The sequence below is a fragment of the Zalophus californianus genome, chromosome 8 (assembly GCF_009762305.2).
Source record: "Zalophus californianus isolate mZalCal1 chromosome 8, mZalCal1.pri.v2, whole genome shotgun sequence".
In the NCBI taxonomy this organism is placed as follows: domain Eukaryota; kingdom Metazoa; phylum Chordata; class Mammalia; order Carnivora; family Otariidae; genus Zalophus; species Zalophus californianus.
The window spans coordinates 96,698,352-96,725,423 of record NC_045602.1 but is presented as its reverse complement, the minus strand read 5'-3'; the positions used below and the strand labels follow the sequence as shown (position 1 = coordinate 96,725,423).

Genomic DNA, 27,072 nt, shown 5'->3' with positions numbered 1-27,072 from the left:
TATGGTAACATGATTTATTATTTTATTATACAAAGTACACACACACACACACCTCCCCCTACGGTCAGGAAGGGGGCTCACATCTTAGACTGGCCATCTTCTAAAGTAGGCCATGTTATTTGTTTTTATACCCTAAGATATTTCTCTCCCCTCAAATATTTATATCCCAACTACAAAAAATGGAGCTGCAAAGGGTATATAAATGAGATTTTCTCGCTCTTGTTATAGTACAGTCACTTAAGGTGACTAAAGAACCATGAGTATAAGGAGGGGGGGATCACATTAAGGAATGGAATGTATATGTTACCTGCAACAAGCAGCTGACTTATTTGTTGTCAGTGGCACCTACTCTAAATTACCGGTTTGGAGGGACATGGGCACATGAAACCATGAGACAACATGTGCCAAGCCATTGCTTGTACTTGGTTCCAGAAGGCACATGTTTCCTGCACTCTTTATAACTAAAGACAAATTACAGGAGAACTCAGCATGTAGATTCTGCCCACTTTGAGGTATTAAATGCATAAGGAAAAGATTCGTTATGTCCAATTAGCATGCAATAGAAATATTTTTAAACCAACATGGTTAAGTGTTAAGATTTTTAGAAATAAAAATATTTATTCACATAATTTTAAACTAAAGTCAAAGGTAATAAATCTTGTGATGATTTAAGTGCAAGTGATGCTGGCTTTCTTTCACATTCGTGTCCTTCATTCAGAGAAAAGGCAGATCAGTTGTTCTTGAACAAGTCAATGCAGCTCTGCAGAAGGGAGACATTGTTCTGGAAGAAAGACAAAAGTCGAGGCAGACCAATGAATCTCTCTATATATAGAGTCCAGACCTACATATCTGTAAGAATTCAACTCAAACCCAGAACTTAAAACTTTTCACAAGAGATTTAAAGCCAGCCAAACTGGGTTGGGTCCTTTTCTTCATTAAATCTCAACTGAACCTCATCCTACAACCTGCACCCCAATTTCATGTTAGTGAGTTCCTCTCCCTCTGAGGGTCTGGGACTGCCACCTGGAGAGGCTCACAGCTCCACCGCAGATCTGCTCTCAATGCAATCCTGCCCATTTTGCTTACTGTGACGTAACCTAAATGCTATAGAAGAGTTGTTCTTTGAAACTGAAGGCCTTGGAAAGACCGGATAAAAAAAGTGCTAAAAATTAATTGAGATTACAAATGATAAATATTCGTAAAGAACTTAGCACAAACTGCTTTACAAAGAGGAACTGAGAAAACTCAGAACACCCAGAACATTACGGGTATGATTTACATATACAGGACACTCTAAAACCCCAATTTAAAAGGTCATACACAGCAGGACCTGGACTTAATCAAAAAGTAAATAAATGTTGTAGTCAAAATAAAGAAATTCAAAATACACACATATGTTCAAAGTCTTCCTGCTTAACCAATGCTGATGGGCCAGACAGCACTTCTGGGAATCACACGCAGATGTACCTAGGAACCACCGGAAGAGCCATGCCTAGAAACTGAGCCAATTGCTCTGGGCACCAAAAAGTCTTTAAAAGCTCCTTAAGGAGATTCTAATGTATACCCAAAATTGAGAACCATTTTTCTCCATCTTTTCTGTACCAAATTAAGCTACAGACATTAAATACACAAGGAAGTTCTTCCTTTCTAAACAAAACAAGAAATTAATATTAAGACACTAATATGCTCTTCTCCAAAGCAGTATTTCATCATGATGTTGTAGAATTTTGGTTTGCAGCAGAAAAAAATCCAACAAGTGACTCCCACCTACATCACAGGAGATTAATTGCACAGGAGATTAATACCACAAAGCAAAGCTCATCTGCCCAATGATAGAGAGATAGTGAACTGGGAAATAACCTGAGGGGGGGAACCCTAAAAAGCTTCTGGCTTAATTTGAAGGAAAACACTTACCCTGGCATGCTTTATTTCCAGTTCAGACATTTCAATTAGATTCTTTCTAAATGCTGCCACTCTCTTTCGTTTGAAATTGATTAGTTCTATAAAAGAATGTATACCAACAAAAGCTGAACAATTTCCATCTTTAACTTCTAAATATCATCCTTACATATAATATAATCTCTAAAGCTTTGATACATACATTTTCTCATATTCTTACTATTTCTGCAATTGGGACATATACCTGACATTTTATGGACAATGTAGTGATATGCCTGCCATTGCCTTTATTTATTTAAAGATTTTATTTATTTCAGAGAGAGAGAGAGAGAACATGAATGGGGAAGGAGTGAGAGAGGGAGAAGCAGACAGACTCCTCTGCTGAGCAGGGAGCCTGATGCAGGGCTAGATCCCCGGAACCTGGGATCAAGACCTGAGCCGAAGGCAGACACTTAACCAACTGAGCTACCCAGGTGCCCACCTGTTTTTTAAGATTTTATTTTTAAGTAATCTCTACACCCAACATGGGGCTTGAACTTAGCAACCCTGAGATCAAGAGTCCCATGCTTGACCTACTGAGCCAGCCAGGCGCCCCTGCCATTGCCTTTAAAATGAGCACTAGCACTGCACCCAATTATTGGGCATCAAAATTCAGAGAATGCGACGGACTCGTTGGATAATCAATGAAATGAGCAGTCTTGCCCTGAACTTCTAGCTACCAGTACTTGTAGAAAGAAGGCTGGGGAGGTAGTGAGCCACATATACATACCCACACCAATGGCTATTTCTTTAATGATTATTTTTAAATTTGTGGTGAAACTACTGCTTATGTTCAGACTGCTTTTCTGTAGATATGATCTATACAACATGCCACCTTTACATCTATTATTTCCTATCACCAAACACTATTCAGGATTAATGCCCCATTAGAAATTAGGGTAAACCAAAAATAAGTACTTCCTCCCTTGGACTCCTTTCATGAATGTGTAGTTCTGGTCATCATTCTGTTGGTCAAAACCCTCCCCAGCTCAAGCTGGCGCTCTAGTCCTCAGGAGCAAACTTACCCTCCTGTACCAGGTCTATACAGCACCGACCAAAAGAAAGATGAAGCAGCCAACATTAAAAAGTGAAAACTTACAAATCTTATCATGAGGGCTAATGACATTACCTCTGATATACTAAATAGGTCTTTCCCAGAGGTCAGGATAAACTCGTCTTTCCTCTAGGCCTGCACCCAGGACCAGGACCCAACGCTAACCTGTCTCATCTCCCGTGATGCCTGTCCACACCCCCACCTTTTGTACTATGCTCCCATTCAATGCAGTATTCTACACAACACAGTACTTTTAAATATAGCATAACCAGGCTTATTTTGAATAAAAAGGATAAAAATCTAACACAGGAACAAACCTTAGGTAAGGACAGGCCTAAATTGGCACCATTTTAAAGCTTTGTGGTTTTTCTTTAATCCCCTCAGAAGTTGTCAGGGCTAGTAAAGTCTGGCCTATGTAATAACCTAAGATTTCAACTCAGGAGTTTTGAAGTTTGTTCTTTTCCTCATAAATTTAAATTAGCTAATTAAAGTGCAAAAATTTATTTTACCGTGGCAGCAAGGAGATTCCTTTGAAAGAATCCAAAAGACAGCCAAGCGAGGATATGTGCATGCCCCTTTCAAGATTTTTGTACAGAGAAGCTCTGTCTCTTACAGCTAAGGAATTATAGTACTGAAAACAATGCGCCAACACACTCACTGCTATTATCAGAACGTTTTCAAATAATGCTTAGATTCCGGAACCATAGGGGAGGGGGAAAAAGTTCTGAGAAAACAAAGTCTTAAAACAACACAGGGGGCGCCTGGGTGGCTCAGTTGGTTAAGCGACTGCCTTCGGCTCAGGTCATGATCCTGGAGTCCCAGGATCAAGTCCCGCATCGGGCTCCCTGCTCAGCGGGGAGTCTGCCTCTCCCTCTGACCTTCTTCCCTCTCATGCTCTCTACCATTCTCTCTCAATAAATTAAAAAAAAAAAAAAAAATCTTTAAAAAAAAAACAACATAGGGATTTCTCACAGAAACTCAAGTTGGGGGTGAATTCGGTACAGACTATCAGTATAATTACATTCACATTCAGGAAAATACATTCTTTACTTTTTGGCGTGTTCCATGTCCCCTGAGAACTGCCAGGTAGTGAGACCCCCCCCTAAGGCGAAGACTACAATTTACACTCCTATTCTGTGGAAATGGAACCCTATCTCCTGAATTAAGGTAAGCCATATTCCCCCCTACTCTGGAATTGGGTAGGCAAGAAACAACCCCAAGGCTATAGATTGGAACTGAATCACCACCATGGACTCATGATTTCTGAAAAGAGAGTTACACACCCCTCCATTTCCTGGCTCTGTCTCCTGAAGGGCCTAGAAGCAAACATACCCCAGGAGGAATGAGCACTTAGTACCCAAATCTTGTCACAATTCTGTAAATAGAAACCCAGGGGCGCCTGGGTGGCTCAGTTGGTTAAGTGTCTGCCTTCAGCTCAGGTCATGATCCTTCCTGCTCAGTGGGGGAGCCTCCTTCTCCCTCTGTTGCTCCCCCTGCTTGTGCTCACTCACACACTCTCTGTCAAATAAGATCTTAAACAAAAACGAAAACCCAAGACTCTAATAATGACAAGGAAGGAAATGTGGTAAAGAAGGGAAGGCTTGTGTTTAAAGGATGATGATGCCAAGGGCTTGGAAAGAGAATGCTAGAACTGGGGGAGGGGAACTGCCTTTTCTGCCACCATCACCGTAAAGGCTGGCGCAGACAAGAATCAACATAGACTAAATTTAGGGAGAAAGTATGATGAAGAGCAAGCTATCTGCAAGGTCTAAAACTGTCTCCCCACACACTGCTGATTAGTGGCTGGTGGGGGGGATTAACTATACAGTGGAGAAACTGGGCAACACCTTGATTGGGTAATCAAAATTAACACCACAAATGAGGGGAAAATGGGACATAGGTGCCCTCAGATGCGACACCTGAAAGACATTACTCAGACAGTATTCTGCTGGAAACGCATAACCAGAACCTATTCATAAGGGAATAGACATTCCGAAAATGAAGGACACTATTTGTAGAGACTGTGGTCCCCAAAAAGGCAAATGCCATTTTATTTTAATATGTATGTATTTTTTTAAGAATTTATTTACTAACTTTTCAGAGAGAGAGGGAGAGAGCACAAGCAGGGAGAATGGCAGGCAGAGAGAGAAGCAGGCTCCCCCGTGAGCAAGGAGCCTGATGCGGGACTTGATCCCAGGACCCTGGAATCATGACCTGAGCCGAAGGCAGACGCTTAACTGACTTGAGCCACCGAGGCATCCCTGCAAATGTCATTTAAAAAAAAAAGGCAGGGGCAGGGGTCCCTGAGAAGGGTTCCTTCCAAATTAAAGGAGACATAAGAGCTATGGTAACCTAATGGCAACCCTAGAGAGGAGGACGTTATTGGGACAAACAAAATGAGAATATAGACAACAGGTTGGAATGTATTGCATCAAAGTTTACCAAAGTCAGTAAAAATACTATAGGGATGTAAGAGAAATACACAACCAAGTTTTTTTAGGGATAAAAGGACAGTAGATACAACTTAATCTCAAATGGTTGAAAAAGGAAAAGAAAATTCCACCCTGTGTGCATTTATAAACATACACGTGCCACTACATGTGTGTGCAAGTGACAAAGCAGAAGAGGCAAACTGGACAGCTAGGGGACTCCAAGCAAACAATGCACAGGTGTTCTAGAACTGCATTATCTGTGCAACTTTTTTTTCTATAAGCTTGAAATTATTTCCAAATAAAAAGCAAAAAGTAAAGAATAGCCCTGCTCAACCTTCTTTTGCAGATTCAGAAAGCTGTTCAAATTTCTGGCAGCATTCCTGCTGGTTTGCCTCAGCCAACTTAACATCTTTGCTTTTCAAGCGGGCCTTATCCAAGGCTTTGTTTGAGTTCTCATAGTCAGTGAGGGCTTTGGTGCGTCTGTATAAGAGATCCTGAGAAAAAAATTAACAGATAGGAAATAGTAGTTAAAGTTATCCTGAAAAATGGCTAGAGAACAAAACAGGAGGAGTAATTATCTAAACTACTCTAAAATTTCTAAAATTAAAAAAAAAAAAAAAAGGCCCAAGTATCACGGTGCCAATGCACTCTCTGAAATGTCAGAAGGCAACAATCTAGTCCACTTCTACCTCCCCCTCTTCCATTATGTTTATTTCAAGATTATCCTAGGAACAGCAATTCTTGCAGCACTGTTGAGAGCTTTTTGAAATTTATATGGATCAAAAAAAAAATCCAAAAAACCCCCCAAAAACAAAACAAAAACAAAAAAAACACCCAACAGTGAAAACTAAAGGATCGAATTTCCATAATTCACTCATGGGAAGCAGTTTCAGAAAATTAACCACCTTCTACCAAAACAGCAGGCACTGCTGGGTGTGTCAAGTGATGCTACTAGAACACAAGTGAGGCAGCAGGAAGAACATTCTTCTAACCTCACCCCACCACAAGCCCTGCCTCAAGTCCGACAGAGGCTCTCACATGCGAAATAAAGATTATTTGCAATCTCCAGCAATGTACAACTTACCTCCGTATTTAAAACAGAATAGATACGGGAGGCTCAACATACATGATTTTGTGTGCACTCAAAAAACCTGGGTTTATAATCAGCTCTCAAGTCCATTAAAATACTAAATAAGAAATACAGTCTGAAGTATATAAAATATATCCAAATATAAGACTAAGGAAACATGCCAAAAGACAAGTTGACTAAAAATGAAACTATGAGGAAAATCATGAATTTCTACTTCCTAATGACATTTCAGGGCAGTGTTACGGCCAGTGAAAGCATGTTTCATTCCCAAAGGTCATTCTGCTTACCACTTAGTCTTGGTTTTGGTTGAGTAATGGTTTATAGACTCAAAAACTGCAATTCAATAAAAAACTCAAAAAACCCAATAATCTCTTCTCCCTCAGAGCCCTTTTGGAATGTGTTCAGTTATACCCGCATCCAATAACCTACAATCCCCCAAATTACTATCTGTCCACTCAGCACCACTCCTACTGCTCCTGATATGAACTAAGGACACAATGCCAGAAAAAGGTATGTTACTTGTAAAAAGATTTCAATCTAAAATGGAACCAGAGGCTATGAAATAGAGAATCTCACACACATGCCCTCAAATGAATGAAACCTAAGAACTAAGGGACTGATTGCAAATGCCCAATTTATAGAAGACCCAGAAGATACTTATCTCCTGTCTGATCAACTCACTTCTTGGCACAAACATCCTCAAGCCAATGAATTTAACTGCTTGGATGTCCCTCTCTTCACACTCCTACTAAATACAAGCCCAGCCCAAACCCTTAATGCACTTGCCTGTAGCTTGCTACAGCGTGTGTTTCCTGAACTGCAATTCTTCTGCTATTCCCAAATCAACTCAATTTCTGGTCAAACCTGTCTCGGTTTACCTCTTTATTTAGTATTACTTACACAAACAATCCTGACAAATTCCTAACCTTCTTTCATTTTCAACAACACAAACAACAACAACAACAACAAAATAATACATCTCTAACAGGAGACCTCTTCTGGGTCATGGCAAGGTGGTCTTGTATTGTTCTGATGAGTTAAACACCTGCTGCCTTACCTTAGCAGCCTCTATGTTGAGCATGTAGTATCGGAGAAGCTCTGTCAGCTTTAAGTCTTCATCTGAGGAGACTCGACTTTCTACTTTCTATTAAAAAAAGTAAAGGTCACCATCATCTAAGCAAAAATCTACAGATTATAAAATATATAATGAAGACCAACATAAAAATCCTTACCCTAAGTTTTTCAAATAGCTCAGCAACCTTCAATAGGTACCTGAAAAGATACACATGATTTTGTCTTAAGGTCTTAAAATCATGTATGAAACAGGACCTTCTCAGTAAGACATGAATGAGTAAATGCAGGAATCTGAGCATTTGGTGCTTTAGAATTAATTTATCAAAGTAGTACTTTCATCACCAACTGGCCCAACCTAGTAGAGAAGATGGTTACAGAACTGAGCACATCTACAGTGCCACACTCGTGGCTATCAACCTCTCTCAGTGCCCCTCAGCCACCTTGCCATGCCGATACTGTGTCCCTAGATAGTCTTTAACCAACGTCAACGCTGTGTTAACTAAGGGCAGGTTCTAATGAGCTGCCACCATGGGTGTCCCAAAACCATAAATACGCTATTTAAATAAAAAAAATAAAAATAAAATTTTTAAAAAGCTACTGTTTCATTTTGACATTAGCCTGACGTCCATCTTCAAATCAGAAATACCACCACCACCACCTGTTATACCAAGCCTTAAGTGTTAAGTAGAGTGCAGTCTCACACCAGAAATACCCAGGATGGAGGAACTGTGAATTCATATAAAAAAGCTCAAACCAGACTGGGGTCATTGCATTACCCTTAAGACCACCTTAACCAAAACAAATTTCTTAAGTCCAGGGCTTTACCAGGTGAAACACCACTTGCCAGAGAACATAGAAGGCAAACATCATTCAGAGACAACTCCAGAATTGAATCAAAAAAAGGAGACAGTTTGACAAAAATAAGTTCTTTGACAATAGCTACCACGTTTGGTATAGAAGTGCCCTCTGAGTACCCCACAAACATCTTAAACTGTGTCTATGTTCAGATGGTATATAAAGATTTGAGTGCTAGAAACTATACTATCCTCTACTCTTGATGAGCTGGTACTCAAAAGCAGAAGTGAAACTATACAGTCGTTCCTCATTATACCACTCAGGACTTTTCAATTAGGGGAGCAGGGAAAATGCTTTTCCAACAAAAACTTACTTTTTGATGACCGTGGGCTCTTCTAAAGCCAGGCTATGCAGACAGGCTGCAGTGTGGATATAGTCATCTGCAACATCTGCAGAAACAAGGACAGCCCTTTTTATATGAACAGAGCTAGCACGTTAGCAAAGCTACGTGGCTAGTGGGCGAATGGTATTTACTTTTATGAGATCGGGTCATTTTGTCAGCTTTTGCACATGAATCCTTGATCCTATTGTAATAGTTAATAAGGAAATTCTTCTCTTGCTCAAAGAAGTCATCTACCTCCTAAAAGGGGAAAAAAGAAACTTAAGAAGCAAAACTCTTAAAAATACGAATGTATTATGCATTAAAAGAAACATTAAGGAAATAAGCTCATGCATTAAATACTTTAACTTCTATGGACAAGGAAAGCCAAACTGACAAAAGACAGCATTTCATACCCAAGATTAGTAAACCTCAAGCACTGGCAGGAAATGTCAACAGAGAAAACAATTAAAGAGCCATTCAACAATGCCCAGGAAAACTCTGGTATCCTAACATCCAGCAATGCTGGCAGAGAAGTGGTTCTGGCTGGCAGGTTGCAACTCAGTAGTGGATACCCACATGTTTGTATGTGGGGGTATATTTGGTGGGCACCAGTCAGAGATGCCAAACATCCCGTGATATGTGGGTATAGGACAGCCCCATACACCTTAAAATGCACCAAAGAGAAATTCCTAGAGTTTCCAAATTCCTGACAATGTCCACTACTCAGCACCTATAGTCTGGGCCCCTTGCTCAAGTCCTCAACAAGTGGCAAAGCTAAACACAAGATGGTAACTCAGTTAAAAAATGGAAGGGGCTGAGATGTGAGAGATAATATCACCCTGAGGGTAATGAGAGACCTGTTTGTTAGTCTTTTAAAACAGCTCTGTCCAACAGAAATATATGAACCACATGTGCTACTTAAAAATTTTCTAGTAGCCACATTATAAAACAAAAACAAAACACAGATGAAACTACTTTTAATATTTTACATTCTTTTCTTCACATCAGATCCTTGAAATCTGGACATACAAATAAAATTAAAAATCTGGTGTGGCTGGGACTACCAAAATGGACAGTAGTCCTGGAGAATGGCATGAAATACTAATCTTGTAGCTTATTTTCTTCTTAAAAAATAAACTGAGTAACCGCTCTCTGTACAGAAAAGGAGAAAATGAAGAACTAAGTGTGAGACTGTTCTTAACCCCTCACTTAAGAGAACAGGATATTTTAGGAATATAAGCAAAAATTCAGTGAGTAGATAAAAATAACCAAAATTTAAAAAATTATTTACATTTCTGTGAGGTTAATACTAATACCATTTGTTTTACAAATCTCTTGTGAAGAAATAAATGCAGCAGCAGAAATAAAATGTCACATGAAGAGTTTTCTACAAACAGCTAAAAGCCCTTACCTTAACTCCAGAAAAAAGGACCTCATCAGCACTTTTCACCACACTTTTGAAAAAGCCACCAAACATCTCTTTGGTATTTTTCCGCCTAACACTTAGCTGGAAAAAAAAAAGAAAATTAGGAAAAAATAGCTTACGGTATACATATTTCTCTAAGTACTTTAAGCTCTAAGTATCTTCCAAGTGATACTGTGTACTAGCATAGGAACACACATAAGATACCTTTTAATTCCATCTTAGCCACCAAATCTAAATAGGAATAAACAGCAAAACCTAAACACAGGTCATAATTCTAAAAGCGTGACCTAGGGGCGCCTGGGTGGCTCAGTCGTTAAGCATCTGCCTGCTCCTTGGAAAGCCTGCTTCTCCCTCTCCCACTCCCCCTGCTTGTGTTCCCTCTCTCGCAGTCTGTCAAATAAATAAAATCTTAAATAAAACAAAAGCGTTGACCTAAAGATATTTTGGAAATAATACCTGGCACTAAGTCTCAGTGGCTTTTATTTTATACCTTATTTTTAAGTAGGCTCTACACTCAACATGGGGCCTAAACTCACGGACCCAAGATCAAGAGTTGCATGCGCTTCCAACTGAGCTAGCCAGGCATGTGTTAGTGGCCTTTAAATCCTTGGCTGAATTACTATACTGTTCTATGTTGTTCACTGAACTTCACTGGTTAGACGATACTGAGTAACTTAAGTCAGGGCTTGCCTCACACATATTAATTAAAAAAATTAAAAGAAAACAAGGCCAACAGGGCACCTGTGTGGCAGAGATGGTTAAGCATTTGCATTCAGCTCAAGTCACTATCTCCAGGTCCTGGGATGGAGCCCCATGTTGGGCTCCTAGCTCAGCAGGAAGGCTGCTTCTCCCCATCCCTCCTTCCCTAGCTTGTGTGCGCACGCACTCTCTAACAAAATCTTAAAAATAAGGCAAAATATACAACTCCTTCCAACAAACAGGTAACCAGAAACAAATGTTAATTGAAATTCCTCTTAATCCCAAAACTGGGGTGCCTGAGTGGCTCAGTCAGTTGGGTGTCTGACTTTAGCTCAGGTCATGATCCCTGCACATCAGGCTCCCCGCTCAGTGGAGTCTGTTTCTCCCTCTCCCCCCACACCCTCTTGTTCTCTCTCAGATAAAACCTTTCAAAACAAACAATCCCAAAATTAACTGAAGGCAAAAACTGGTCCTTTATTAAAAGGGGAGAAAAGTAATCTACGCATTTTATAAAAATGTCTTGAAATGGATCTATGGGGGAGGTGGAAACAGTATCTAAAAAAAGGATTCCATTGTGCCATTAAAAAATTCAGTACTTTAAAAGTCAATTTTTCAGAAAATGTATCAGGCCATCAAGTATATTTATTTTTTTAAAGCAATCTCCACACCCAACATGGGGCTCAAACTCATGACCCCAAGATCAACAGCTGCATGCTTTTCTGACGAGCCAGCATGGTGCCCCTCAAGCGTATTTTTTTTTTTTTTTTAAATAGTCACACGTGGGGGCTCCTGGGTGGCTCAGACAGTTAAGCATCCATACCTAACTCTTGATTTCAGCTCAGGTCATGATCTCAGGGTTGTGGGATTGAGCCCCGCATCAGGCTCTGTGCTAGGCATGGAGCCTGTTCCGGATTCTCTCGCTCTCCCCCTGCCCCTCCCCCGACCCCCTTCCCTAAGTGGGGGGGATAGAAAAAAACACCGTTATGCGCATTTTCACTGGATCATGGAAATGGAACAAAAATGCCTTACATCCTGATCATATTCCAGGAACACATGGAAGTTGCGATCTTTACTGAGAACAGGGTGAGAAGAGAGCCGCTGTAGAAAGACTTCATGGGAGGACACGGTCTTCTTAAAGACCGCAAGATACTCACTGGAAGAGAAGCACACAAGGCATTCAGCTGGCACCGCTCAACTAAACCAGTATTGGTCCTGGTTATCACCATTGTTCTCCTCATGCTACTAAGGGAAAACACCTGAACTGGACCAAAACATTTTGGTATAACCTTTTATCTAATTAGTAATAAGGCATTTGCCATTTGGGAACCTGTGGAATAAACCAAAGAAAGGGCAAAGTAATATTATAACCGGAGTTGAGAGAGCAAGTCTACAAAGCCCAAACCTACATGCAATTACTGCTAGTATTTAGCAGCCACAGAACACTGGTTTCTGTCAAACAATGAAGAAAACGCCTTAGTCCTGCACCCACATACATAGCACTGAATGCTTGGAATTATCACACATTATAAAGTGACTTTATCTCAACCTAAGTATTACAGATCACTCTAAACTTCTCCATGGTAGGACTTCAGTCTGTTGTGCTGTATCTTATTCTCAGAACAGGCCATGACAGGTACTCTAGCATGTGCGGAATGACTTAGTACCTGGAGGTGTGTGAACACTGGCCCTTGAGAATACGGCCATGGGGCAGAGCAGAGGACAACTGCTGAGATGGGCACCACACTGATGATGGAAGAGGGGGAGGGAGCCAAGTTAGAGATGTAAGGGTAATTTAGTAATTTTAATGCAAATCCCCAACTGTGATACAGTTTTGTTTGAAATAATTACAACCAAATTAAAACATGCTTCCTGTGAACCTAGGACTTCTTTCAAACCATCAATGTGATTACTATTCAGAGTGCTTCTCCGCAACTGCATCAGTACAGTCTAGTTTCAGCTATACTTTAGTCAGCGAACTTCAGGGAATAAGACTTAGTACACTATCAGCAGCCTGAAGAGTTCTTTATCTATAAAGACACAAAGGCTTACTTCTTCACTATGCCAGACCAGCATTCTAGAACAAGTAGTCCACATGGGGGAAAACAATCAATCTATCCAGTGTCCCCCATCCCCGCCCCCCGCCCAAGGGAATCAACAGCAAAACACAGTTCTACAGGACAGCGCACTAGGCAACTAATTAGCTGCCAAACTTTTAGAAAACCGCCAGCTTCTCCTGATTTCTGTACACATCACCACTTTGGTTCTTCTCAAAAGATACAGCCCCATCAAGAAAACCCACTTACGCTTCCAGCTCTTGCTTCATCTTAGCAAATTCTTCTTTGGTCATAGACCCTTCACCCTCTCCCAATTTCTGCATCTTTTCTCGAGGGCCATCAAAGTCAGGCTTTGTAGGAGCGGGCGGAATCTGTAGGAGAGGCAGGTTAACTCGCAAGCATCCTTGTCCCGGCAGCGATGTTCTACTCAGTGCCTATGCACAAGGAGGCAGCCACCCCAGTGGGGCTAACAGGTCAAGCACTGTTTTTCTCTTAACCTTATTCCTTTTGGCCATATAAAAGAAGTCTCCTCCCCACAACTGGGCACTCAGACTGTAATCATTTGTTCAGGTTATCCATTACGGATGATCTGTAGGGGATAACAGTGTTTAACCTGCTCAATGTCAGTTTAAAATGTATATATGACAATCAGTGCTAAAATGAAGTCTATGAAGCACCATCAAAATTAGTCTCTAGACATCAAAGGCAATTTTTAATTCCACAGGATAAGATTCTAATTTTGAGTGAACAGAATATTCTCAAACACAAGCTTCAACACTACTTTTATTAGCACAAAGACAACTGCTTCCTCTACTCCTTGAGCGGAGGACACTTTTGAGAAATTTATTGTACACCATTACCATTTTGAGGTTTTCCTAGAAATCAATTCTACCTGATGCCTGGAAGTACCAGAGAAATACCAAACCCAAAGGTAGAAAAGATTCAAACCATGAAACCATTTAGTCTATCATACAGGTCTTAAGAGTGTATGTACGCTTCACCTCACAGCTACAATACGATTCTCATGTAGTTCAGCCTTACCAATAGTACATCGTCTAGTTGGTAGATGAAATCAGACAGTTTTCACAATCCATTATAAAAAAATGGGTAAAAGTCTCAAACAAAATGAGTAAGAAGGTAGAAGAAACTGGCTTCAGTGATTATTTGATTTTCCAAAATGCACTTACGATAAGCCCAGCATAGTCTGCAGTTTCAATAAGAGTGTCATGTAGCCACACAAAGTCTTCATGTTGCCTTGTAACAGAAAACTCTGGGCTCTGAAACGTGGGCAGCGTGGTCTGTGAAGAACAGAGTAAAAAGTTAACTGGTAACCACCACTTTCTGATATAGCGGTTTGGGTTTCCTGGGCTGTGCTATGGGAAAATTCTGTGTAACAAAACAGCTCAGTGAGACCCAGTCAAGAACAAAAGCAGCAACACCTGATCTCCTCACTATAAAAGTCATTGCTGAAGATTCAACATGTTCTTTAAGGAATTCTTTTCACAAAACTCCACCTCTCAGGTCAACTCAGGCAGATATAATTACATAGTCGTCACACTGTCTCCTGAGCGAGGTACGCTAATCAAGCCACCAAGGTATTAAAAGAAAACCACATGGGGGAAGACTGTACAGACAGCGTGTCTATATGCGGGAGATGGCATGTAACCCAAAAGCTTTGTACAGAATCAAACTGCTCAATTCAAATTGTGCCTCAGCCATTTATTTTACTTAAACCTGTGGCTCGGTTTCCTCACCCATATAAGGGAATAATACGATACTATCATAACGTTATTAAGAGAAAATTAAATCTATGTAAACTCTTTACAATGCCTGGTGTAAGACAAGCATTCAATACATTTTAACTAGTATGGAAGGAGAAAGGATACTGAAAATGTTCCCGAAAGGATGGATTCTGAAACATTACATTTACTCTCCACATTTTTCAGATTGGCATTATTGCCTTTGTCAAGTTAAAAATTTGTACATGTGGGCGCCTGGGTGACTCAACTGGTTGGGCGACTGCCTTCGGCTAAGGGCATGATCCTGGAGTCCCGGGTTAGAGTCCCGGGTTCAAGTCCCGCATCAGGCTCCCTGCTCAGCAGTGAGTCTGCTTCTCCCTTGGACCTTCCCCCCCTTTCATGCTCTATCTCATTCTCTCTCTCAAATAAATAAATAAAATCTTAAAAAAAAAAACTTGTACATGAGGCATCTGGGTGGGTCAGACTGACTCGATTTTTGGCTCAGATCATGTTCTCAGGGTTGAAGATGGAGCCCTGCATCAGGCTCCAGGCTGGCTCAGTGGGGAGTATGCTGAAGATTCTCTCTCCCTGCTCCTCTCCCTGCTCATGCTCTTTCTCTAAAATCTCTAAAATAAAATCTTTTAGGGCACCTGGGTGGCTCAGTCATTAAGCGTCTGCCTTCGGCTCAGGTCATGATCCCAGGGTCCTGGGATCGAGTCCCACGTCAGGCTCCCTCCTTGGGGGGAAGCCTGTTTCTCCCTCTCCCACTCCCGCTGCTTGTGTTCCTGCTCTATCTCTGTCTGTCAAATAAATAAATAAAATCTTTAAAATTAATTAAATAAAATCTTTTTTAAAAATTGTATAAGGAAAAAAGTGTTTTGATTACAAGAAACAGGAGGGGCTAAGGCCAATAACTTACTAAATATGGGAAAAAGCAAGCACTTCTCACTCATGCAAATAAAAACAAAGGTGGAAGATCTGAGCTGTGTAGGAGGTAGTGGCTCCACACATCACTATGCCTGGTTTGCTTCCTCATAGAGCAGAGTATATAAGCCACACAAACATCAGCAATACCCACACCCTAAGGCTCCACCACAGTGGAAAATGCTGAAGCAAAAGAGCACTTATCTGATGCTCACTACAACCAAGATGAGGGATGTTCTCAGCAGTAGTGCTATACTGCAAACAAACAGCAACCATTTCGGTTCAGGACATCTCTTCTTGCCCCCTGTGAATCGCAAAGCTACAACATAGCACTGCTTTGATTACTGAAGTCATTCTGTCACTTACCTTGGTGTGCACTGTAAATTTGACCTTATCTCTCTCACTCAGTGCATCGGGTATGTCAATCTGAAGCGAGGGATCAACATTCAGGTCCACAGATACAGATCTCAGCTGAAATACATTTTTTGGCTATTAGTCTCAATTTCACTGTAGTGTTAAAAAGTATCCTTCCAAAAATGGAAGCTAGGAATTAAAAAGCATTCTATATAAGATCATTTATAACAAAGTGAGTTTAGATATCTCTGAAGTTTATTTGAAATTGTGGGGAAACCTCTTTAAATGAATGGGTAGGTCCAAAATATTCCTGTATTTCTGAACAAAGCAACCACATGATTTTAGGTCTACACGAAAAATACACTTAACCAAATATTTCAACTAAAGCGGCGTGGAAGCAGACAGAATGAGATCTTGAACTTCTCACATAAATGCCCCAACTACAAAGAAGCATTACCAGACAGTACACAGAACTGAAAGAAGTTAGAAACTAAGAAAAAGAGAAGATACAAGAGAACAGGCATGCGGTATAGGGTTCCTAAGTAGAAGGATAAGAAAGAAGGATAAGAAAAATCAGCTCGAGAAAACAATTTATAGTCAGGGATTGTTTCAAAGAGATGAGAAATCTAGACACAAGATGTGATTTATTATAAAAACAAAGGTCTCAATTAGGAGAATCCCACTGTGGTGACACATAAGGACAAAAGTGTGAACACTGCCCTGGAAGCAAAAGTAACAGATTTGGTGATCCGGAAATTCAGAGGAAAAGAATCTCAATTTCCTTTTCCCAGTTTAAGAAGAATTTTGGAAGAACTAGACCGTTGGGGGTATGTGGTTAAAATGGCTTTCCTATTAAATTTAAAACATAATAAATTTCCTAATTCTGAAAGCAGACAATGATGGTCAATCTGAAGATCTGACACAAACACAGCATGGCAGTGTATGTGGAATAAGCAGCTCATCCCCCTCTCACCCAACTAGTAATCTAGTGCTGAAGCATCACAACACTGATTAATGAACCCGGTGAATGCCAAGTGAAGACTGGCATTAAGGGGATGACAGAGCAAATTCCCTCTGAATTTCCTTTTGGATTCTTTGCTTCAAAATTTGAAGTTCAACACCAAGGTTTAACTTCTGAAACTAGAAAGTCTGGTTCAATCAGTTCTATAAAGTTTAAATATATTCACATACAAAAAATGGATTATTTCTCTCCCCTATCTTAGAAGCGATCATTACTCTCCTTTCCCAGTGAGCACTGCAACTAAAAATTTTAAACTGTAAAAACCAGTCAGCCCTAGAACAATGGCTTTCCTCTAAGAAAGAAGCTTCGAATAATAAAGTTATTATACAAAGAAAAGCTTCAGGTATTAATAAAATACAGTATACTTAACAGTCCCTGACATCTCAACCCCATACTTCTTCCAAATGGATTCTTGATGACTCCTAGGAAATATTTGCTTGTTTGGCTCAATTTCCACATGTCCATTTATGAGATCTCTGCAAACAGAGATAAAGTTTCAAGGTCAGGGATACTTCATTTTATCACAACTGGGACTCCAGCTCTGACATTTCTGATAAAAGCTTCCTACCTTCTGTTCATTTACCACTGGGCAAATACAGTGTTGGAAAAGACCTCAAAATACACACAAAATTTGATTGCAGAGAATACTGGCCATCCCAACTATCTTGTGTTTTTATCTGGTAGTCCAGGAAATATAAAGTAGGCCAGGTACAAAAGAGACAAGAGATACTGCTGGGAAGATAGGGTAGCCCATGGGACAGGTCTAAGGTGCATTTAAACTGTTCTTTCCTAAGATTCCAACTCCCAAGTAACAAATCCTGGTTTCTAGCCAGCTCTCAATTTTTGAACACTGACCATTCCATTTTGGCCCACTACAAGTGAAGCAAACTCCATGAGTCTACAAACTCCACATGGACTACATTTTGAATTAAGATTGAAGGACCCAAGGGGAACATAATCTAGTAAATGGGTTCATTTAAGCACCTCAGTCAAAGCTACAATGGACTTTCCCAACTGCTTTTTGTTCCACTCAACAAATTATTCTCGTTTCCTCTCTTCCCATACTTTCAACCATGGAGAGGTAAAACCCCAGACTATTTACTATTATTACCACCTTCCTTTTTTGTCAGCACAGAAATAACGGGTTTTGGTTTTTGTTTTTTGCAACGAGGACATAAATAAATAGCAAAAACCACTGGAGGTTTCAAAATACTTTCCATCATAGGACACCAAGCATCCAAGCTTCTTCAGCACGTCATCATTTTTTGCAGAGACAAGGGATTCAAACAAAAATCCAACCACCTGACATGATAGTCTTAACCACCAAAAAACCCCAGATAACACAGTAAGTCTGCATTTGAGCCTTAAAGAATTGTTGTCTGAAAAAAAGATACTAGCAGAATTCTAAGCATTCAAGCCATCACCAACTCAAAGAGTTCTCATTCACAAGTTAAATGAACTTTCTTGTACTGAAGAAGCATATAACCCTCCAGATAATGAAGCAGATACATCATCAAGGAGTAAAACACTGAAATGTTCAAAGCTTCTAAGTCAGCACCGTATCCTGACTCGAGAAGCACAAGTGTGAATGAATAAAAGGTCAGCATTCCTTCTGCTTAGTCAACAAAAACAACACCAGACAGCCCCATGCCACAGTACTTGCTAAATAAAACACCAGGATGGAGGGTATAAGGATAACACCCCTCCATATATTTTTCCCATTCATGCACCTCCATCCCCTATCCTAAATAAGTATTCAGACTACTGCTTAGCACTGCAGGCCAACACTGTCAGTCTAACTTGGGCCACAGAGGCCAAAATGCCTAGAATGGCTGTTTAAATCAGCAAGGAAACGGACTTCAGAACTATCTGACCTTAGGCATATTAATTTTTGTTTCCCAGTTCCCTTAGGTACCTCCTGAGAATCGAATTCAAAACGTTATCTACTCTCAAACAACAAAGTTTTAAAACTTTCTTCTGGGGCGCCTGAGTGGCTCAGTAGTTAGGCTTCTGCCTTCGGCTCAGGTCACAGTCCTCGAGTCCTGGGATCAGAGTCCTGGGAACCTGCTTTGCCCTCTCTCTCTCAAATAAATAAAATCTTTAAAAAAAAAAAATCTGAATGCTTGTAAGAGAACCTGAAAAGGAGAAAAACTTGATACAGAATTCCTGTGCATTTCCTCACCTGTTTATCACCTTTACAGCTGAGACATCTGATACTGCTTGCAGAGCTCTGAGCTGCTAAGGACCACTTTTGGTCCAAATCTTACTTATGACTCACCCTGGTACAAGACAATACCACTGCAAAGCTCTCTCTTCAAATGGCTTAATGGCTTACAGATGGCAAAGGGTACCTACCTCTGTGACTGGACAACACAGAAGGCTAGATTCTGAAATTCAGAATCACCAAGAGGAACAGAGAAATACTTACATAAGGTATATGTTATGGTGACTACAGACTCCAGTTTACACTACCACCATACAACCAAAATGACAAGACACAACACAATGGGAAGAAATTTATCTCACAGTAACTCTGTTCTGCTATAATGGGGGCTAGCTGAATAGCCATTTACATCGAACTTTTAGGGCAGGGGATGGGCTAAATAAATTGATGGGTATTAAGGAGGGCACTTTCGATGAGCACTGCATATTATACTAAGTGATGAATCACTAGATTCTGCTCTTGAAACCAATGTTACACTGTATGTTAACTACAATTTAAATAAAATTTGAAAATAAAAAGTAAAACCAGTTTTGCACACAGGAAGAAGTTGGATATGCTAGCACATGTGACACTAGTGAGTCTTCCCTTTAAACTGTTTCTATCTCCTAAGGATTTTGCCTTGTTATCCTTCCTACTGCCTAGGAACTAAGACCCCTTTCAGGGAGAGGGGCAATATGACATGTCATCCATGAATGGTCTGTTAACATGAGCCAAAACAGGCAAGAAGCCTGCCTTGTAAAACAGATTTTCATTTTGATCACAAGAACCAAGAAACGAGGGATTTCAGATAGAAAAGTATGTATACCTTGCTCAGCCCAATATTCATTATTGAGGAAATAAAAAAAATGCTCAGCTGCAGACTTACTCTAAATTTGTATTAGTTCTGAAAATAAGACTCACATGATCCTACTTATGAAACACTTTGCCATTTCAATTTGTAAGACGTGCTCTATTAGAAATTCTAATACCATATCCTCCTCCAAACCCCTCTTTATGGTTCAAGTATTGCTACTCCAAGTCTTTGTTACGTTTTCCTCCATCCTGAAAGGTAACCACAAGCTATTTATTATCTGAATTCAATTCCAGCTTTTCATCATAGCACTGGTGCATGAAAAACAATTCAATCAACTATAAGCAATGTATGAGCTCTACTTTTACAGATATTTGTCCTCATCTCCTGCCTCCCTCCCCCCACACCAACTGGATCTCCCCTTCCTATAATTCAGGCCTGCCAGTATCATCTTAGTCCTCAAAGATAACAGAACCACAGACTTCTGGAAAATTTCAGTCTACAAACACAGTAATAGCTATGGAAGTCATATGCTTTTAAAACTAAATAAAGGGATGCAGCAAGTGATCAGATTTCCACCACTCATCTTGGTGAGATGGGACCGAGAGGGACCCATCCCTGCTGACACCAACCATTCTAACCGGTAGTCTACCAACACACAAGCTGCCCACGGTAGAACACCGCAGACTGCAGGGCATTTGGAGGCTACGTAGCCCCAAGTTCCTAGAACAGGAACCGAGGCTTGGAAGAAGGTCAGTGCAGCGCACTCAGCGAATGGATAAACTGAATCATCACTTCACAAAGCTGCAAGCCTATGAACTAGTCAAATTCCAACAAGGAACCAGAAAGATTAAGTTGAATTACTGGCTTAAATACATTAATTTCAAGAAATCCATCTATATGCCAGATACCTGAAGTATTTTGAAATGAGCTCACAAAACAAATAGGTTGAACTATATGATCTGTAATGATCTTGTAGCACAGAACTTTTACTAGGAAGCAATAAACCAACACTACAGAGGAAGTAGCTCCAACAAATCCATTCAGAGCTCAAGTCCTTTGCCTCCCCACCAAGGCTGCTCCCAGCAGTTTCCTGGTCTATCAAGTCCAGGGCCCTCCTGAAACAAACCTGGCATTTTACACGCTAGTTATGTTGACAGGGTGTTTAGAAACATTAACTACCATGCTTGCTTAGGCAGCACATATACTAGAAACATTCACTACCCGATCCTCATGAACTTACTTTATGATCAACCCAAGATGAAAGACACAGGTTTGAGAATAAAATTGACCTTTACAACCAATGAAGGGGTAGAGCAACATGGACAGAGAACTGTCTGAAGTTAAGCTTGTGTCATCTAAATTTGAGACACAAATGGTAGCATACAAAGAGAAGGCAGCCTGCTTTGTGGTGGTGTTTCTTCTGCTTTGAGTCAGAGGTAAGGCACATTTCCCAGATCATTCAGATGCAAAGAATGCAATACCAGCTTTTAAAAATTTTATCATTTACCAGCTCTCTGTATCCATCAACACAAGGTTCAAGCTTTGTAGTGCTCTCCGTGAAAGGTCAAGTGAAAGCCTTGGAAGTTGGTGACATCTGCATTTGTACTCTTCACGATTTACATGGACTAGAATGAAAACTTTTGAGTCTGCCCCACCAAAACAAGTAAACCGTAAACTCTTCGGGCAGAAAACGCACAGCGCAGGTTAACATAAGCAATTATCTTGAGAAAATTACCCTTTCTCTCCAGACCATAGTAGTACTTTAAAAAATTACACCAAATTTGTGAAAGGAAAAGCAGGAGGGAATCAAGCCAAGGACACAATTTCTAAAGTGAAGTTCAGTCATTTCTCTGCTCCTCCAACTACAACTTACACACTCCCCCCTGTGGTATTTATGGTTTGCATTTGGGGTGTGAAACAGCTGATGATTTCCACATTCCTCTTTTGGGGGAAGATCTCTTTTTAAGAGTTAACTCATTGGCCAATTATAAATAGGTGTAAAGAGGTAAAGAAATAGCTTTTTGGAAAGCTAGATCATGCAGACAAACTTCAATTTATACTTGTGAGAAGTTTGCCACATTCATGTGAGACAAGATGTCCTGCAGCTGTCTTCCTGCCGTTTCAAAAAGTAAAGGCAGAATTTTACAAAGCTCTGAAATACTTTCCTCAAAAGAACCGGGTTCATTATAAGTTAGGTCGTTTCCTTAAATACTGCCTAACTTCACTGCATGAGCCTTTCACCACTGGCTATTTGAAGCATTCGGAGTACTAACCTAAAGAACTACTCTTGCCTAATTTCCTCAAGCACTCAGGCCCTGACAAAGCAAGATGTTCAAAAAGCAGGATTTTACAACAGTTCTACCCACAGCACACTTCTCAGTGAGCTTGCATCTCGACCCACAACGCTCTGCAAGTGCTGTGTCAGAGCCTCAGCAGCCTCAGGTTTCCGAAGTGGCACTGAACTCCACTGAACTCCACCATGGTAAACAGAGCTGCCCCTGTAACCTTCAACTGCCCAGAACCTGCTGAAGAAAACCACCTTTTTTACCATCTTTTGATATGGTTCCTCAATACTGGTAAGAAAGCTAATTCCAAAGATGATCAATAATGCTTATGTTTTTATACAGCATATTATTTCCTTAGGATTTATCAATCCTAGACCTGACAAAATTTGAAATGGGCTTACTAAATATTAACCTCTGTAATACAACCTGACCCACACATACTACACATTTTAGGGAGAAAAGTTACCAACTGATTCTCAAGGGACCTTTGACAATGCATAATTTTACTCTCACTACTGGAGGGAAGGGAGCGATCACCTAATAGAGGCCAGGAATACTGATGAACACCCTACAATGCACAGGACAGTACACCACAACAAAAAATTATCAAGCAAAAAATGTCCACAGTATTTAGGTTGAGAAATCCTGCTTTAAAGTAAAGCTCTGTATTAGATGGTTAGGTCTCACCAAATGAGAATCTCAAAGTGTAGAAAATTCTCCTCTAGCCATTTTTTCCTCACAGCCATAAAAAAAAATGAGAGATTATGACCTGCCAAAGTAGTATTCACAAATAAGGATCCTAAGACACAGTGTACAAGTTACTGATCCAGAACTAAGGTTTGGGCAGCTGTGATTAAGTCACACTTCTGGGGTGTAGAAAACAAGGGAAAAAATGAAGTCAACCATCTAGTATAAACTTCAGTCCGGAAGAATTAGTAAATTTGGACTTGTAATATTATTAAAAGTTCAAGACTGTTCCTGTAACAAATTGTAGGTCACTCTTCATTCAAGCTGAAAGAGGACAGTGTCCCTGCAAACGTCCACAAATAAATAAAATCTTTAAAAAACAACCAAAAAACACAGGGCGCCTGGGTAGCAGTCTCTTAAGCATCTGACTCTTGGTTTCAGCTCAGGTCATGATCTCAGGGTCCTGGGATTGCACCCCCCAGTCAGGCTCCACTCAGGTTCCACACTGCGTGGAGCCTGCTTAAGGTTCTATCTCTCCCTCCCCGTCTGTCCCTCCCACTCGTGCTGTCTCCAAAATAAAAATCCTTAAATAAATAAAATAAAAACAACTAGTTGTAAACCAGAGCAGCACCATAAACATTAATGACTGGCTGAGAAGACCCCATTCAACCAAATTCCACATAACCAACTAGTTAAGGGGCCAAGCTGTAATGGCAGTAGATGGGGAGGAGTTATCACCACAGCTTTTGTGTGTTAAACTTAACCACACTCTAGTAGCAATTTGTCATTAAAAAAAAAAGTCCAAGAGGCAATCAGGACCCACAATTCAATTTACCATAGGTTTGCTAGACTAACAGGAATGAGACTCATCAACTTAGAAAGATACAAAATGACACTTTAAGTAGAAACTCAAAAACATGCTGTCCACCTATTTTAATGAATTTTTGGCAAAGGGAAGGCCCAGAAAGCCTAGAAAAGCACAAAATGACTGAAGGCCAGGGTAACTAATTTGTAAGAACAAGGTGCTGCATAATCTCCAATTATTTTTGCCTATCTATGAAAAACTCCAAGACACCAGAGAACTCTGGAGGAATGGGGAATCTCAGTACTAGTTTATCATGACAATAAGGCCTAAAATGGTGTTAATATTTTAACCCTTTCAGGAGCTAGACTGGGTAAAACCTTACTTTTCTAAAGATCAAAATACAATCTTCTTATCACTAAAGGTGGAGTTAAAAACAACAAAATTAATCATGTATCTCTTTTCCTCAGCTGTTTTCTGGGAAAGGAGACAAATCCCAACACCCTCAACTAACGGATGTAACTAAACGGAAATATCAGGCTACCAGATACAAACCAATACTCCTTTTAGTTTTGCTGAACAAGCTGAAAAAAGTACTTGCTGCATGAGCATTCAAAATCCTCAAGAGTCTTGGGGCGCCTGGGTGGCTCAGATGGTTAAGCGTCTGCCTTCGGCTCGGGTCATGATCTCAGAGTGCTGGGATCGAGCCCCCATGAGCCTCCCTGCTCGGTGGAGCCTGCTTCTCCCTCTCCCACTCTCCCTGCTTGTGTTCCCCCTCTCGCTGTCTCTGTCAAGTAAATAAATAAAATCTTGAAAAAAAAAAATCCTCAAGAGTCAATTACGTTCCCTACTTTACTAGTGGACCTAAACCCCATGAACCCTTATCCTCATGTAAATCCCTAAGTAAGTGGGAGGTTTACACTTAAAACATTTTCTGTAAAAATGTAAAATACTTCACTTGACTAAAAGCTATATTATGGCAAGAAAATAGTTTGCCCAAGATTTGACTTCCTGTTATTTCACATTTGTCCCAAACTCCCTTTTGCTTAACAGTGAAAACCACCTAGACTCAATCCATAGCACAGGGCTAGCATCACAGACATAAGAAAGCAAAATGAGGGTGCCTGGGTGGCTCAGCCGGTTAAGCGTCTGCCTTCGGCTCAGGTCATGATCCCAGGGTCCCGGTGAATCCCACATCGGGCTCCCTGCTCAGCAGGGAGTCTGTTCACCTTCTACCTCTGCCCCTCCCCCTGCCTGTGGCTTTCTCAAATAAATAAAATCTTAAAAAAAAAAAAGGGTAAAACAAAGCCATGAGTTAGAGTAGTATTTTATTAAGTTTTTTTATTTCCTGATTTCTGTAACTTAATAATGCTGTATAATCCTTTCCTGTATCCGCTAAAACTGGGAGGGAATAGCCTTTATAATCTTCCATGGAGTTCAGAGTGGTGGGAAAATTACTTTAAAAGCCCGCTACAATATAGTGCAGTAACATGAGAAGGTCAGTTGAAGGAGTTAAGTCCTTTTAAATAGCTGTATAAAACAGATTCTGGATCAAGAGATGAGGTACCAGATGGGGGGGCTCGTCAAATTGCTGTCAAAATTCCTATTCAGCGTCTAAACTTCTATAGAGAAAACTCTGTCTATAGTATTCTAAGAAGAATCATGATCAAGCTCCCACTTTTAGTTAAAAAAAAAAAAAAAAAACACTTCAACTCTCAAAAAATAAAAAATACCCCAATCAAGAACCCTACCTCACAAAGTTGCATTTCAATAACTAACGCAGCAATGATACCCTTGTTGGAAGAATTCAGCTAGCTGTGTGTTAACTTCGGTACTTCCTAGATGAAAAAAAGGCTCTCCACACGTGCTGTGTGGATCAAAGGCTGCCTTTGACTTCTAAGTAGACGGAATTCTGTAAGATGCCCTCCAGGTTACTTACTTGAGAGAGCTTTGTATTCTTAAATTTTATTTTCTGTCAGAAAAACTTTCACGGTGATGATTCGGCACTTAACCTTGTGGCTCGAACCCACCTCTATGAATTGCGAAATAAGTGTAAACGACCAATGAAAGATAACCTGAACTTACTGCGTTAGTTTCTAGACCTCAAGATTTAAGAAGCCTAGGGCTAGCTTACATAAACACGCAAGTTTTTGGAGGGCAAAACTTAAGTTTAACAAGTATTTGAGTACCTACTAAAAATGACACAATTCCCGCAGTGACGCATTTGGCGTTTATAAAGTTCTAAAGAACATGCTTCAGATTTGACTTGATGGAATTTCCTCAGTATATGGGCCAAAAGGGGGGGGGGGTGCAGTTCGAAGGCAACAAAACCAAAATACACCATTTACTCCATGTCAAGTGGATTTCACGTTCACCGTCAAATCTTTACAAAGCTAGAGTTCTCACAACTTTTTACGTGAGAGTACTTTCTCGAGTCTCCAGAGAAAAGCTCCAGAGACTCGCCGCGCGCCCTCGGTACCGGACACGCCGACGCGTGCTACCAGGACCGGCCCCGCGACGCTTGCTCTCGCCTTGGGTCCGCAGCCCTCAAAAAGGAGGAAACAAAGGGCACAAGGGGTCCGATGGGTGTCTCCGCGTGGCGGGGCGGGTGGATTTCGCGGGCAATGAGAACTGCAGGAGTGGCCCCTGAGGAATAGGGGAAGGAATGTGGGGCTCCGGGAGGTCGGCGGGGCCTCCCGTCCTGGGGCATGAGGGCGAGGAGGGCCTCACCTTGCTGCGGTCCTCCTCCTGCTGCTGCAGCAACTCGGGAACCGCGGCCATGGCGACGCGGGCCTCGAGCGGCGGCCTTCTGGCTGTGCGAGGAAAGAAGAGGCTGGGCCGCCGCCGCCTCCGGGGCGCCTCTTAGGGGCGGCCGCGGCCCCGCCTCCGCCAGCCTCCCTGCCCGACGGCGGCGGGAGGCCTCCGGACTCCGCCACCATCCCAGCAGCCCCGGGAAAGGCCAGCAGCGCGCCACGTGCTCCCCCAGAACGGCCTCCCCCGTCCCCGCTGCCGTCCATCTTGGAGCCGGGCAAAAAAGCTACGCGTGGCCTACCCTCGCTCCGGGCCACGCGGAAACGGCCGATCGCAGGGCCGCGACAAGGACTCGGAGCAACGAGTACTCTCAGCAACGCCCGTCTCAAGAAATCCCGCGCTCTCGTGCGGGGCAATTTATTACTCAGCCAGAGTCCAAGATGGCGACAGGCTGTGACGTAAACAAGATATCGTGAGAGCGTAAGGGCGCGATTTGGAGGAGCCCGCGCTAACGCCCGAGGGGAGGGACTCCCCAAGGATCTCGGGAG

General features: G+C 41.2%; 1 protein-coding gene and 1 non-coding gene across 4 annotated transcripts; both read right to left on the bottom strand.

Moving 5' to 3' along the window:
• SNX5 (sorting nexin 5) lies at positions 1–26,980 on the bottom strand. 3 transcript variants are annotated; one of them, XM_027620914.2, is made up of 15 exons: positions 26,826–26,873; positions 26,504–26,586; positions 17,353–17,458; positions 15,974–16,078; positions 14,132–14,242; positions 13,194–13,315; positions 11,920–12,043; positions 10,177–10,272; positions 8,918–9,023; positions 8,757–8,832; positions 7,747–7,786; positions 7,572–7,658; positions 5,759–5,918; positions 1,915–2,000; positions 1–781 (listed from the first exon to the last, which is right to left on the bottom strand). In XM_027620914.2, the coding sequence occupies exons 3-15, from the start codon at positions 17,362–17,364 to the stop codon at positions 731–733; spliced, it is 1,176 nt and encodes a 391-aa protein (XP_027476715.1). In that variant the 5' UTR covers positions 17,365–17,458; positions 26,504–26,586; positions 26,826–26,873; the 3' UTR covers positions 1–730. The 3 variants fall into 3 exon arrangements, with proteins under 3 accessions (XP_027476715.1, XP_027476712.1, XP_027476713.1); XM_027620911.2 differs by lacking the exon at positions 17,353–17,458 and having other exon boundaries at positions 26,826–26,980; XM_027620912.2 differs by lacking the exons at positions 1,915–2,000; positions 26,504–26,586; positions 26,826–26,873 and having other exon boundaries at positions 17,353–17,419.
• LOC113938829 lies at positions 20,560–20,796 on the bottom strand. The gene has a single exon (XR_003525028.1). It is a non-coding gene; the product is annotated as a small nucleolar RNA SNORD17 (small nucleolar RNA).
• Positions 26,981–27,072: the final 92 nt, after the last annotated feature.

Excerpts from the sequence above, each read along its gene's own strand:
- SNX5 (XM_027620911.2), bottom strand. The coding sequence starts at position 26,554 with ATGGCCGCGGTTCCCGAGTTGCTGCAGCAGCAGGAGGAGGACCGCAGC. Across the intron at positions 12,044-13,193 it reads ATGAAGCAAGAGCTGGAAGC|TGAGTATCTTGCGGTCTTTA; the intron begins GTAAGTGGGTTT and ends CTTCTCTTCCAG. Across the intron at positions 2,001-5,758 it reads TTCTGAATCTGCAAAAGAAG|AACTAATCAATTTCAAACGA; the intron begins GTTGAGCAGGGC and ends ATTCTTTTATAG.